This window comes from Sphaerodactylus townsendi, linkage group LG04 (assembly GCF_021028975.2).
Source record: "Sphaerodactylus townsendi isolate TG3544 linkage group LG04, MPM_Stown_v2.3, whole genome shotgun sequence".
NCBI lineage: Eukaryota > Metazoa > Chordata > Lepidosauria > Squamata > Sphaerodactylidae > Sphaerodactylus > Sphaerodactylus townsendi.
In genome coordinates this window covers 5,827,637-5,841,491 of record NC_059428.1, presented here as the reverse complement: position 1 = coordinate 5,841,491, position 13,855 = coordinate 5,827,637, and the positions used below count along the sequence as shown (strand labels likewise).

General features: G+C 50.7%; 1 protein-coding gene across 1 annotated transcript in view; it reads right to left on the bottom strand.

Moving 5' to 3' along the window:
- Positions 1-13,855, bottom strand: part of EMSY (EMSY transcriptional repressor, BRCA2 interacting) — a 35,948-nt gene that overhangs the window by 2,901 nt on the left and 19,192 nt on the right. Inside the window, 10 exon segments of the mRNA XM_048493047.1 lie at positions 45-70; positions 1,306-1,470; positions 3,376-3,574; positions 5,125-5,298; positions 6,714-6,850; positions 7,994-8,029; positions 8,888-9,061; positions 10,709-10,858; positions 12,441-12,692; positions 13,566-13,830. Of these exon segments, the coding sequence (XP_048349004.1) occupies positions 45-70; positions 1,306-1,470; positions 3,376-3,574; positions 5,125-5,298; positions 6,714-6,850; positions 7,994-8,029; positions 8,888-9,061; positions 10,709-10,858; positions 12,441-12,692; positions 13,566-13,830 (1,578 nt within the window).

Here is a 13,855-nt window from a genome sequence, read left to right as displayed (position 1 = left end):
TTTAAAAAAGGACCGTGGAATAATTTTACTGTTCTAATGCCCACTCTGCCAGAGAAGCTCCCTTGGTAACCTGGGCAGCCAAGAAAGCCAATGTGATTCTGGGCTGCATCAATAGGAGTACAGTGTCTAGATTGAGGGATGTCATTGTACCTCTCTATTCTGCATTGGTCACCTGAAATAACTGTGTACAGTTCTGGGCACCGCAATTCAGGAAGGATATTGACCAGCTGGAACGGGTCCAGAGGAGGGTGACCAAAATGGCAAAAGGTCTGGAATCCGTGCCCTACGAGGAGAGGCCTAGGGAGCTGGGGATGTTTAGTTTGGTGAAGAGAAGGGTAAGAGGTAACATGACAGCCGTGTTTAGATATTTGAAGGGATGTCATGTTGATGAGGGAGCGAGCTTGTTTTCTGCTGCTCCAGAGACCAGGACCAGGACTCATGGGTTCAAGGTGAAAGAAAAACATCAGGAAAAACTTCCTGACAGTCAGGGCTGTTCGACAGTGGAATTCACGGTCATGGAGTGTGGTGGAGTCTCCTCTTTTGGAGGTTTTTGAAGAAAGGCTGGTTGGCCATCCGACAGGAGTGCTCTGATTGTGTGTTCCTGCATTGCAGGGGGCTGGACTAGATGGCCCTTGGGGGTCCCTTCCAACTCTATGATTCTATACCCTTTCAGCCTAACCTTCCTTGCAAGGGTGTTTTGAGGATAAAATGGAAGAGAGGAGAACAGCGTAAACCCCGTTGGGTGGCCGCTGGAGAGAAAGGCAGGGTGTGAACGACGGACTGGCTTATTTGTCACGCCCAGCGCACAAGAAAGGTAAGTCAGTTGCCACCAGGTGGCAGAAGCGTACCAGGGGCAAATGGGGCCCGGAGACAAATTGTCTCCAGGACCCCCCCAGGCTCTGCCCCCCACTACCCTAGCTCCACCTCTGATGCCCCCAGGCTCCACCCCCACTGCCCTCAACCCTGCCCATGTCACCATGGACATGGGCAAGGTCTAGGGTGCCCACCTTCCCCCCCAGACTCCCCCTGCTGGCTGGTTTCCCAGCCGGCAGCCGGCAGTCTCTTCTAAAGAGAGGAGGGAGTCCAGGGTGGGGTTGAGGGCGCTTGGATGGGGTCGAGGCACGCGAAAACAAGGAGACAGCAGGACTTCCTGGTCACGTGGGGGACCGATTTTGTGCCCCCCATGTGACCAGAAGAGTGGCGCCCGGGGACAAGGGGTACCCCTTGTCCCTAGGCAGATACGCCACTGCCAGGTGGGCAAAAGGGGAGCCAACTCCGTGCTGGGCCAAACTGGGATCGACTCACCTGTCGTCTGCTGGAGCTCCAAGAGGGCTTTGATCGTGGAAGTGGCCGACTGAGATTCGCTGGAGACGTCTTGGTAGATGATGGTGGGACTGGAGTCCACAGCAATCTCGTGCTCGGACCAATCCTGGCTTCGGGAGGCGATGACGTGAACCACCGGGTGGGAATCTGCGACACGGGGGAAAGGCAGAACTCGAGGCTGACCTCTCTGCCCCTTGCTGATCCGCTCCCATTTAGCCAACACTTTTTGTTTTGTTATTTTTTTAAAGACACAACAAACAAGAATGAGGCAAAACCAATGTGCTGCAACTGGGTTGTTTATACTCCTGCCTCTTCAGAAGAGAGCCAGAATGGTGTAGTGGTTAAGAGCAGGTGACCTCGAATCCGGAGAACCGGGTTTGATTCCCCACTCCTCCACTTGAGCTGTGGAGGCTTATCTGGTGAACTAGATTAGCTTGTGCAGTCCAACACACGCCAGCTGGGTGACCTTGAGCTGGTCACAGTTCTTCTGAGCTCAATCAGCCCCACCCACATCACAGGGTGTTTGTTGTGAGGGAAGAAGGGAAAGAAGTATGTAAGCCCCTTTGACTCTCCTTAAAGGAGAAGAAGGGGGGATAGAAATCCAACTCTTCTTCCGTCTTTCGCAAACTGACTGTCATACCTGTGGGACGGCTACTCTCAATATAACCCCGGTTCAGCTGGCAGCAACTTGTTGGTGGTCCCTGGCTCAAAAAGCATCTTGCTGCCCTCAACAAGCCCCAGAGCCTCCTCAGCTCTGGCTCCAGTACAGCAGAACGCTCTAATAGCGGGTGCTGTAGGACTTGGCTAAGTTCTGCAAAGTCTGTGTAAGGCTGAGATGTTCCACTAGGCCAGGGGTCTTCAAACTATGGCCCTCCAGATGTTCATAGACTACAATTCCCACGAGCCCTACCACTTGGCCATGCTGGCGGGGGCTGATGGGAGTTGTAGTTCATGAACATCTGGAGGGCCATAGTTTGAAGACCCCTGCACTAGGCTTATGGTTGCCGTCAGCGACCGTTCCATTCTAGCTGGCCTGTTCCCCCTTTTCTTTTTTCTTCCTTGGTTTTATTTCGCTTTCTCCCCATTTGTTCTCTCCCATTAGCGATGTTAGTTTTGTGTTGTTGAGCAGGAGGCACTATCTCCTACATCGGTAAGATTCTAAATGTTATTGTTGAAGGGTTTCATGGTCAGAATTGATGGGCTGTTGTGGATTTTCTGGGCTGGGTGGCTGCAGTCTGGTAGTTTCAGCTCCTAACGTCACGTGCCTCTGAAGATACCAGCCACAGATGCGGGGGAAAGGTTAGGAGCTCAAACTACCAGACCACGGCCAACCTAGCCTGAAAAATCCACAACAGTAATTTTAAATGATGATTTATATTATACATTGCATTCATTTTAACTGCTGTCAACTGCACTGAGCCAGGCTCTGGTCAGGAAAGGGCGAGGGAAACATAAAATAAAAACATAATAAACAAATCTCAGAGGGGCGCTTCTTTTTGGCCAAGCTAAATGCTTCCCCTTCCTCTGTTTTGGTGGACAAATTCTGAGGAGCACCTGACTCGGATACATTTACGTGGACGTGGGTCTGTGGTGATTGAAACCTGAAACTTTATCCCGTATTTTCTTTGTGTGCTGACTGACCCTTTCAGAGAACGGTGGACGTAGCCAATGATAGTTTCTGATATCTGCAACTGCGGTGTGTAGAGAATATCTCAAGGAAGAGCGTGTAGAAACAACCGGACCATAGAAACCACATACGACGACAACAGAAGGAGAAGAGGGCCCAGCTCTGCAGATCAGAGTCCGCTGTTCTTAAGCACTACACCACGCTTTGGGTCCTTGGCCCCTTCCGCACACGCAAAATAATGCATTTTCAAACCACTTTCACAACTGTTTGCAAGTGGATTTTGCTATTCCGCACAGCTTCAAAGAGCACTGAAAGCAGTTTGAAAGTGCATTATTCTGCATGTGCAGAATGAGCCCTTGTGGGGGAGACAGACGGGGTATAAATGACGTAAACGTATCTCCAACTCAAATCTTTTCGGCTCTCACCTTGGGACCCCTGTGAGGACTCTGTAGAAGAAGAGCTGCTGTCCGTGTACCCCGGGGGCTCTTCTTTCAGTTCCGGCAACGTGGCAGCCCCTGCCTCTACCACACGGGACGCCTGCTGCAGCGTTTCGGTGACCAGCTGCCTCGTCTGCTCGCTCACGACCGTGGCCTGGAAGGTCACTGGCTTTGGCTTGATGAGCACCTGACAGACAAGAACAATCTCACTTGAGCGATGAAGCTGCCTGATATAAAGCAGTGGTGCGACCGCACTTGGAGTCCTGTGTTCAATTCTGGGGGCCACATCTCAAAAAGGATAGCGAAGAGATAGAAAAAGTGCAGAGAAGGGCAACGAGGATGATTGAAGGATTAGAGCACCTTCCTTATGAGGAGAGGCTGCAGCGTTTGGGACTCTTTAGTTTGGAGAGGAGACGTTTGAGGGGGGATATGATTGAAGTCTATAAAATTATGCATGGGGTAGAAAATGTGGACAGAGAGAATTTGTTCTCTCTTTTTCACAATTCTAGAACCAGGGGGCACTCATTGAAAATGCTGGGGGGAAGAATTAGGACTAATAAAAGGAAACACTTCTTCACGCAACGTTTGATTGGTGTTTGGAATATGCTGCCACAGGAGGTGGTGATGGCCACTCACCTGGATAGCTTTAAAAAGGGCTTGGACAGATTTATGAAGTCGATCTGTGGCTACCAGTCTTGATCCTCCTTGATCTGAGATTGCAAATGCCTTAACAGACCAGGTGCTCAAGAGCAGCAGCAGCAGAAGGCCCTTGCTTTCACCTCCTGCATGTGAGCTCCCGAAGGCACCTGGTGGGCCACTGCGAGTAGCAGAGTGCTGGACTAGATGGACTCTGGTCTGATCCAGCAGGCTCGTTCTTATGTTCTTATGTTCTAACGCATACAGATTCACTGAAGCAGGGACTGGCTCTCGACCCAAGCAGTTTCACATTTTGGAACTATCTCCATATAGAGAGATAACCAAGTTATTTGGATTTTTATCCTGCTTCTTGTTTTCCAATAAGTGGCTTTTAAAGCAACTAGAAGGACAAAAAAACCCCCCAAAGTTCTATGGACCCAGAATGTACCCTTGAGCGGTCAAGTATTAATTTATCCGAGACATTTATTAGACACTTTCTTCCTTACAGAACTAAAAGCAGCTTATGATATAAATAACCATGTATACCACTTAAATATTTTGGGGGGAATAAAAATTCAACACTGGAATTCCAAACAGAAAATTATCGAACTTTGACCAGCTCTGAACTTTGACGACGAATAAGCTAAAGGGGGTACCAAAAGAGGTAAGCAAAATGTCTTTCCAGCTACGGAATCTGGGAGTTCAAAATTACATTTCAGTCCCACCTTTCAGAGTGTGAGCTAGAAAAGATACGGAGCAGAGTTCTGCAAATGTGGGGTGGTGATTTGGATTTCTGCAAGTCGTTGAGGGAACTGTCTATGTGGCCGACCAGTGGCACTGCCGACCAGTGGCACACGCCACTGAGCTTCCCGTGGCCTCCCTGCAGGCTAGCGCCTGCCCTCCCCAGACGCTGGGGAGGGCAGGAGCCAGCCCACCTGGGCCGTCCGCCGCTGAGCCCTGCTCCCAGCCTCCCGTAAGTGGGGTGCGGAGGGGGCAGAGGGAGCTGGGGGGGGGTGCAGGGAGGCGGTCATGCCCCTGGGCGCCACTTAGGTCCAATATAGCACTGCCACCAACCCAGAGGCAAAAACTCGTTCCTCTTACCTGCGTCTTTCCTTGCTGGCCGTACACAATTTTGGTGGGGATTATTTTGGTGGCTGGCTGAACAGCTGACCGGATCCCTTTTGGCTGCGTGACGATCATTTTAGTAATGGGCCTGGTGGCAGTAATAATAGCCGGCTTCGCCCCGGCTGGCACCGCTTGAATGGTTTTTTCTCCCTGAGGACGAGACACACAGGTGATATCTAGGAGGCTATTTGGAGGCAGAGCAGCCCTCGCCTGAAATAGTCATTCTGTCAGCTTGGCTCACTTCCTTATCGGAAGAAATGCCCTTGCTATGCGGAAGGCTATACCACTAAAATGACTCCCAAAAACTTCAAGCCCCATTCTGTTCTTCTAAAGCAGGGGTCTGCAACCTGCGGCTCTCCAGAGGTTCATGGACTACAATTCCCATCAGCCCCTGCCACCATGGCTGATGGGAACTGTAGTCCATGAACATCTGGAGAGCTGCGGGTTGCAGACCCCTGTTCTAAAGAACTGCTAAATACCACATTTTTACCACTGCACTCTTTAAAACATCTGAATCTAAAACTTTACACCTGCAGGTGAGATGTACATTTGACTAGACCCTTTTCCACCAAAAGATCTGAGCTCAGTTGTGAATTAATCCGCCACTATTTCCTGGACCTTCTTTGTAGTGGAATGCTCCGTGGTGGTCCTAGTGCCTACCAAGTTCTTCTCTCCCACCCCCTTTTGAATGATCAGGAACCGAGCAGCTGCTATTCCAGTGATGGCGAACCTATGGCACGGGTGCCATAGGTGGCACTCAGAGCCCTCTCTGTGGGCATGCACAAACAGAGTTCATCGTGGGGGGGGGAAATTGCCCCCCCCCCACATATCTAGGCTGGCCTGGGCCACTGGGCTCGATTATTAGCATTAAACCTAAGACCTAGTTTTGGGGCGGCAGTATAGGTAACCCTGTTAAGCGCTAACCCTACTGATTTTCATGCAAAGAACTAAAGCGCGATCCTTTACCTGGGAGTAAGCTCAGTTGCTGGCAATGTGGCTTGCTTTTGAGTAAACCCTGCTAGGGTCGTGATTCACCCGTTCGAAGAGTTGCATGGTTGCTTCAAAGCAAAGCCACCGACTACCACCAAGCTTACTCCCAAGTAACACACGCCTCAGAGCCAACCATTTTTTCTAAACTAAAACCTCAGTATTCAGGTGAAATTGCCGTGTCGGCACTTTGCGATAAATAAGTGGGTTTTGGGTTGCAGTTTGGGCACTCGGTCTCGAAAAGGTTTGCCACCACTGTGCTATTCTAATATACCAGGGGTAGGGAACCTGCAGCTCTCCAGATGTTCAGGAACTACAATTCCCATCAGCCTCTACCAGCATGGCCAATTGGCCATGCTGACAGAGGCTGATGGGAATTGTAGTTTCTGAACATCTGGAGAGCCGCAGGTTCCCTTCCCCTGTAATATACGCCACGCAAAGCTACGAAGACACCTCCCTCGAAACAAAAAAGAAGGAAAAAACCACACGTGCCACACTGCTAGGACCCAAACCACCTTGAGCCTCGATACCCTTTCAGGGCCATCTTCACCTTCCTGACGGCGCAACGTCTCACTCACCCCAGCGTTCAGCAATGTCGTGACGACGTTTTTGCCGGGGAGGCCCTGAATGGTGGTGCCCTTGCCCGTCGTCTTTTGCACGACGATCACGTTCGGCTTGGACGTCACGGGGATGGTGGTGATTTTGGTCGTCGTCCCTTAATAGCAAAGGCGAGAGGGGAAAGGAGCCCGAGGGGTTAAGACCCTGCCGCTTCTCCGGCCGCCCCCCACTCTGGGCCATTCAATTCTAAGAGGTTTTTGCTCTACCACACTGGGGAGGGAGGGGGGTACGTCCAAGAGAACATAGGCGGCAGATGCAATAGGCTATCTTTTCCAGCCCTGGGAACCCACGATAAACAACAAGGAAGTGCCCAGCCATCCGGCTGTTCGGCACTCCAAGCGCATGGGAGCTGTAGGGGCGCATTGGACTGCAACCTGGATAGCTTTTAAAAGGGCTTGGACAGAAAAAGGGCTTGGACAGATTTATGGAGGAGAAGTCAATTTATGGCTACCAATCTTGATCCTCTTTTGAGTTGAGATTGCAAATGCCTTAACAGTCCAGGTGCTCGGGAGCAACAGCCGCAGAAGGCCCTTGCTTTCACACCCTGCACGTGAGCTCCCAAAGGCACCTGGTGGGCCGCTGCGAGTAGCAGAGTGCTGGACTAGATGGACTCTGGTCTGATCCAGCTGGCTTGTTCTTATGTTCTTCTTATGTTCTTAACCGGTGGCATCATTAGGGCCTTGGGATATGCTCTTAAATACCACCATTATGTCAGGTTCAACTTGGGGGGGAAAAGTGTCGGAAATCGCAAATTACAGAAGGCGGTCCCAATCCTTCTGCCTGGTTTGGTTAAGGTGAAGGCAGAGATCCACTTATCTTAGAAGGCCTGGCACACGCAGAGGTTCTAACTGCTACGGCTGGGGGATCCCCAACCTTTCTTTGCCTGCGTGCACCTTTAGAACTCGGGACAGAGCGCCAGGTGCAGCACAAAATGGCAGCTGAAGGCACCACGTGTCTCAAAACAACGGCTGTGGTTGACCTTCTGTCCCGTGGCAAAGATCCGTGGGCTGTGGTGGCAGCAGCTGCCAAACAAATGTTTTAAAAGATCTGCACAGCCAAGCATACCTCTCGTGGCCAATCAGAAACCTTCCTGGGCAGAGGCCCCACCCACTAAAAAAAACACTTGGTAGGGACTCCTGTGCTAGGGAAATACCCACAAAATCAGGGAAGGGGGTGTGTGTGTCCCGTGACAGTGATGAATTCAGACAAAGTTGCTTGCGCAGCGTGAGTTTTTGGATACCTTTTTGTTGAAAATAGGTCTTCATCAAGGAGTTGCCTTTAAAAAAAAGTGAAAAAATAGCTTGGTCTACAAACAGTAGTATTCACTAGGATTTTGCCAATTTGTAGGCATGGGGTGCAGGGGGAGGAAGGCAGAGAGAGGGTTAACAAAACACACAGACGTAAGAGCATGCATCTCTGTTACCAAGGTGCTTTTCAACACTACGGAAGAATGGCTCCGCATTTCGGCGGTGCCTACCTGGATGATCTGTAAAGGGTTTATGAGAGTCGCCTCTACAAATGGCCACCCTCTGACCTGCTGTCTCCAAATGCTAGATGGCCATCTCACAGCAAGGCCGATTCTGTGAACTTAGGCAGATCAAGAGAGAGAGGACGGAGGAAGGGTCGAGTCGGCGCTTGACTCTTGTGGCACTTTCTGACCTGCCCAGAATAATGCCGATCAGTCGCCACTTTGCCAGTGTGGTGTAGAGGTTAAGAGGTGGATTCTAATCTGGAGAACCGGGTTTGATTCCTTGATCTGCCACTTGAGCTGTGGAGGCTTATCTGGGGAACCAGATTAGCTTGTGCACTCCGACAAACGCCAGCTGGGTGACCTGGGGCTAGTCACAGTTCTCTTAGGACTCTCTCAGCCCCACCTAACCTCACAAGGTGTCTCCAGATTAGAGTGCACCTGCTCTTAACCATTACACCACAAATCTTACCCTGATATGCCTCCTCTCTTGGCGAGCCACAAACAGGAAGCAGGTTGAGACAAGGTTTCTTGCTCTGACGTGCTTCCTGTCCCACCATCTGCCAGAGCACTGGGGGGTTATCGGCCTATGTTGCCCTACCCCTCGACCATCCCTTTTAACGGATGCATTTTGAACTCTGCACGGTGATATGTGCCGACACCTACCGGAAACAATATTACTGCTGATCAGCTTCCCTCCCAGCGTGGCCAGCGATTTGGGGACCACGGTGATGATGCTGCCACTGGTCGTCTTAACGTAAGTGGCGCCGCCGGGGGTGCCGGTCAGGCGCGTTCCGAGGGACGGGCTCACCGTTGGACGGGTGTAAGTCGCTTGAGTCCCTAGAATAGAAAGAGGAGTAAGCCGAGGCGTGGAACATTGAACGCCATGAACAGACGCTCGGTGCTAAAGCAAGTGGGGGCTCCTTCCACAACAGCATCCTTCCTGCATTTAAGAAAGGCCCTGCCTGTAGAAAACTAGCTCTTCAAGGAGAAAGAAAGGATAGAAATCTTCTCTCTACAGTTTTCCCTCTACAGGGAAATTTTATGTGCCTTAGACTTCAAATCATGTGCAGGCTCTGATCTGATAAGATGGGGCTAGCCTGGGCCACCCAGGTCAAGACAAAAGACTTACAGAGGTAGTTTGCCATTGCCTGCCTCTGCAGAACAACCCTGGACTTCCTTGGTGGCTTCCCATTCATAGAATCATAGAGGCGGAAGAGACCCCTAGGGCCATCCAGTCCAACCCCCTGCCATGCAAGGACATACAATCATATATGGCAACCATTAGTAAAATTTTTGCAAACAAACAAAGAATATAATAAACTATCTTTATACCTGCAATGTTGACAAATTCACAATAGACTGAACTGTAATTAAGAAGATATGGTTGATATATTTATAATCAAAGCTAAGAGGAAGTCCAAACCCTTTTTTCTCCTTTCTTCTCTTCTATTTCCTTTCTTCTCGATTGATCTTTTCTTTTCTTTTCCATTATTTTCTGATCTTCTTTGCTAGCTCATGCTTTCCTCCTTTTCTTCTCCTCTACCTACGTCTGCTTAATTTCCCTCTTATAGTTTCGTATATACGAAAACTTTTTTATGTCTCACAAATTTGACGGGTTTACTACTCTTCTTATAAAGGATGATATTATGTAATTGATGAAAAGCTTTAGATATGTACAATTAGACTTTGTGAAGGTAAAGTTCTGGCAACTTTTTTTGTAGGAAATTTAGTGAGACAATTGTAAATCTTATCTTTATTGTACAAATATGATACTAATCTTTAATAAAATTAAATTTTAAAAAAAGGACACACAATCAAAGCATTCCGGACAGATGGCCATCCACCTTCTCCTTAAAAACCTCCAAAGAAGGAGACTCCGAGGTAGTGCATTCCACTGTTCAACAGCCCTTACTGTCAAGAAATTTTTCCTGATGTTTAGGTGGAATCTCTTTTCCTTCACCTTGAACCCATGACTTCTGGTCCTGGTCTCTGGAGCAGCAGAAAACAAGCTTACTCCCTCACCAACAAGACATCCCTTCTAAACATGGCTATCATGTCCTCTTTTAACCTTCTCTTCACCAAACTAAACACACCCAGCTCCCTAAGTCTCTCCTCATTGGGCATGGATTCCTGACTTTTGACCATTTTGGCTGCCCTCCTCTGGACCCGTTCCAGTCTGTCAATCTCCTCCTTGAATTGCGGAGCCCAGAACTGTACACAAAGTATTCCAGGTGAGGTCTAACCAATGCGGAATAGAGGTACAATTATGCCCCTCGATCTAGACACTAGACTCCTATCGATACAGCCCAGAATCGCATTGGCTTTTTTACTGTTCCTTCCGATCCGTTAGCAACTTGGCTTGAGAATAAAAGAGAACGAGCAACGGAAGCACGCTGTGAGCCAAACCCTCTGCCTTTCGCGATCTGCGTCGTGAACGTCACGAGGCTGACTCCCTTGCTCTGTCGCCCCCCGGCACGCACTCACCGGTGGGAGTGGTGACCAGTTTCGTCGTCATGATTGTCCCGTTGCTGCTGACCACCATGATGGGGGAGTTGCTGCTGCTGGGCAAGGTGGCCGTGACCGGCTTGGGGAGGATTTTGCTGGGCTGCACCTGCTGGGTGATTATTTTGACCCCTGGTGGAAGAAAGCGGGAAGCTTTACAAAGGGAAGGGACATGTGAAAACACACACACACACACTCAAACCCTGGAGAGAGACATGAAGATCTTCTTCTAAATCAGTGATGGCGAACCTATGGTACGGGTGCCAGAGGTGGCACTCTGAGCCCTCTCTGTGGGCACGTGCATGCAGAGTTCATCATGGGGGGGGGGGGAAATCGTCCCCCCCCCCCATACATCTAGGCTGGCCTGGGCCACTGGACTTGATGTGCGTGCACCTCAGCGGGCAGGGAGAACTCGGCTGGTGGGCCTGGTGCCTGTGCTCCAGGTGGCTGCTGCCAGGGGGGGGGGGAGGTGGCAGAGATGCTAGAGGGGCGCAGAGCAGCACATGTGGGACTTGCTGGAGGCTACAGCAGGCTGGCCCCTGCTTGAGGGGATTATTCAGGTTAAATTGCTGTGTTGGCACTTTGCGATAAATAAGTGGGGTTTGGGTTGCAGTTTGGGCACTCGGTCTCGAAAAGGTTCGCCATCACTGTTCTAAGTGTTTCCGCACTCCTACATTCCTGCTGGGTGACCTTGGGCTAGTCACAGTTCTCTCTGAACTCTCTCAGCCCCATCGACCTCACAAGGTGTCTGTTGTGGGGGGGTGGGAAGGGAAAGGAGCTCGTAAGCCACCTTGGGTCTCCTTGCAAGAGAGAAAGGTGGGGTATAAATCCAAACTTTTCTTCTTGTCTTCTAAATCATCACCCTTTTGGGGCACAAAGAAAACGGCCCTCTGTCGCTGTCAGGAGCGGATTGGGAGGAAGAGATGGCCTGGGAAAAGGGCCCGGTTCTTCCGCCTCGAAAAGAGGGAGGGAGAAAGAGCTCGCCCGACCGACCCCAGGCAGCTTCTCTGGGCGTCTCTTCTGCTGCAAAGAGTTCACCGAGGACACGCAACTGCTTTTTTAGCCCAGCACAGGGCTCATTGGAGCCGTACACCTCTTTCCACCAGTGGGAGGCCAGGGTGAGCAAGGGCATGGGAAGCACCCATTAGTGTTGGCGTGATGCTGCTTCTGGGGAAACCCTAAAGTGCCGTTCTATGACAGAACCATAAAGCTTCTGGTGATTCCTAGAGAGGCATGATGTCACTTCCTGATGGCAATATTTTATTACCTGTAAGGTTTTCATCAATTCCTAGGAATTGCTGAAAACCTTATGGGTAAAAAAATACGGTCATCAGGAAGTGACACTGTGCCTCTCTAGGAATCACCAGAAACTTTATGGTTCTGTCACAGAGTTTCTAGTGACTCCTAGAGAGGCACGATGTCACTTCCTGATGGCCATATTTTATTACCCATAAGGTTTTAGCAATTCCTAGCTATTTGTTAACCTTATGGATTGCTCATCTGATCATCCACGAAGTGACATTAATGCCCTCTCTGAGGCCTCATCAGAAACTTTATGGTACTGTCACAGAGTTTCTAGTGACTCCTAGAGAGACACGATGTCACTTCCTGATGGCCTTCTTACATTTTTCTCCCAGCAGGAAAGAGGAACCTGCAGCCCTATGGCTATCCTGGAGGGCTAGGACCGCTACCCATGCACCGTGGCCTCCGTTACCTGACTCCTGTTTGATCTGGATGGTGGGCTTGATGCCAGGAGGCAGAGGAGACGGCTGGGGAGGCAGGGGTGGTGCTGGAGACTGCTGTGCTGACGCCTGTGTCTGGGTGACGAGCGATGCCTGGGTCAGCTGCTGCTGCTGTGTCTGTTGCTGCTTGGGGAACTGTGCAAGGATCTGGGTGGGTGTCCCCACCAAGCTTTTGGGGGAAGGAAGTCTGGTCGAGGCCACCTTAATGGCGGACGTGGACACACCTGGAGGAAAGGAGGAAAGCTGAAATGCTGCAAACCCCGCCTTCATAAGAACACAAGAACAGCCCTACTGGATCAGACCAGTGGGTCATCTAGTCCAGCATCCTGTCTCACACTGTAGCCAACCCGTTCCTCTGGAGGGCCAACCACTGGGCCTTCCTTCAATGTTGGACTAGATGGACTCTGGTCTGATCCAGAAGGCTAGTTCTTATGTTCTTACGTTGCCTGCTGGCACTGGGATTCCTATCTGAGTCCCGGGAAGAGAAAGCAAGCTCTAAATGACACAAACGATTAAACAGGTATCTTTATAGAGCAGAGGCAGTACCCACTCCAGTTTAAAAGCCAGTGGGAAACAGTGGTTAAGAGTATCAGACTAGTATATCTACAAGACTCAGGTTAGAATCCCCACGTGTCACGGAAACTCGCTGGATAGCTTTGGCCCAGTCACACACTCTCAGTCTACCCCATGAGGCTACCAATCTTGATCCTCCTTGATCTCAGATTACAAATGCCTTAGCAGACCAGGTGCTCGGGAGCAGCAGCAGCAGCAGCAGCAGCAGCAGAAGGCCATTGCTTTTACCTCCTGCACGTGAGCTCCCAAAGGCACCTGGTGGGCCACTGCGAGTAGCAGAGAGCTGGACTAGATGGACTCTGGCCTGATCCAGCAGGCTAGTTCTTATGTTCTTATGTGAGGATAAAATGGAGGAAAGGACATGACGGAAGCCTCTTTGGGTCCCCATCGAGCAGAAAGGTGGAGTACAAATGAACAAAGTCCCACCCCCCTCCCCCGCACCCGCCTCTCCCAGCCACACACCGTCCTCTTGAAGCCAACAAACACCTGCACACGCCCAGGCCACTTGAGTAGCTCACCACAGCCCTTTCTGATGGAGCATCACGACCTGTGAGGCGTGGAGGACACCACGGTGGTCACGGCCACGGTGCTGGAGGAGGAAGAGGGAGTGGAGCAGCTGCTGCTGCTGACCAGAGAGGACTGGGGGGCGGTGATGACCACCGGCTGTTTCTGAGTGGTCGAGGTGATCACGGAGGTCGGGACGAGCTTGGTGACGGCGGCGTAGTTGTGAGACTTCGACAGGATGTTTGGGACGAAGGTGGAGCTGGGGGACGTGGTTACGATGATCACCTGGAAAAGAACCGTGAAGATTTGG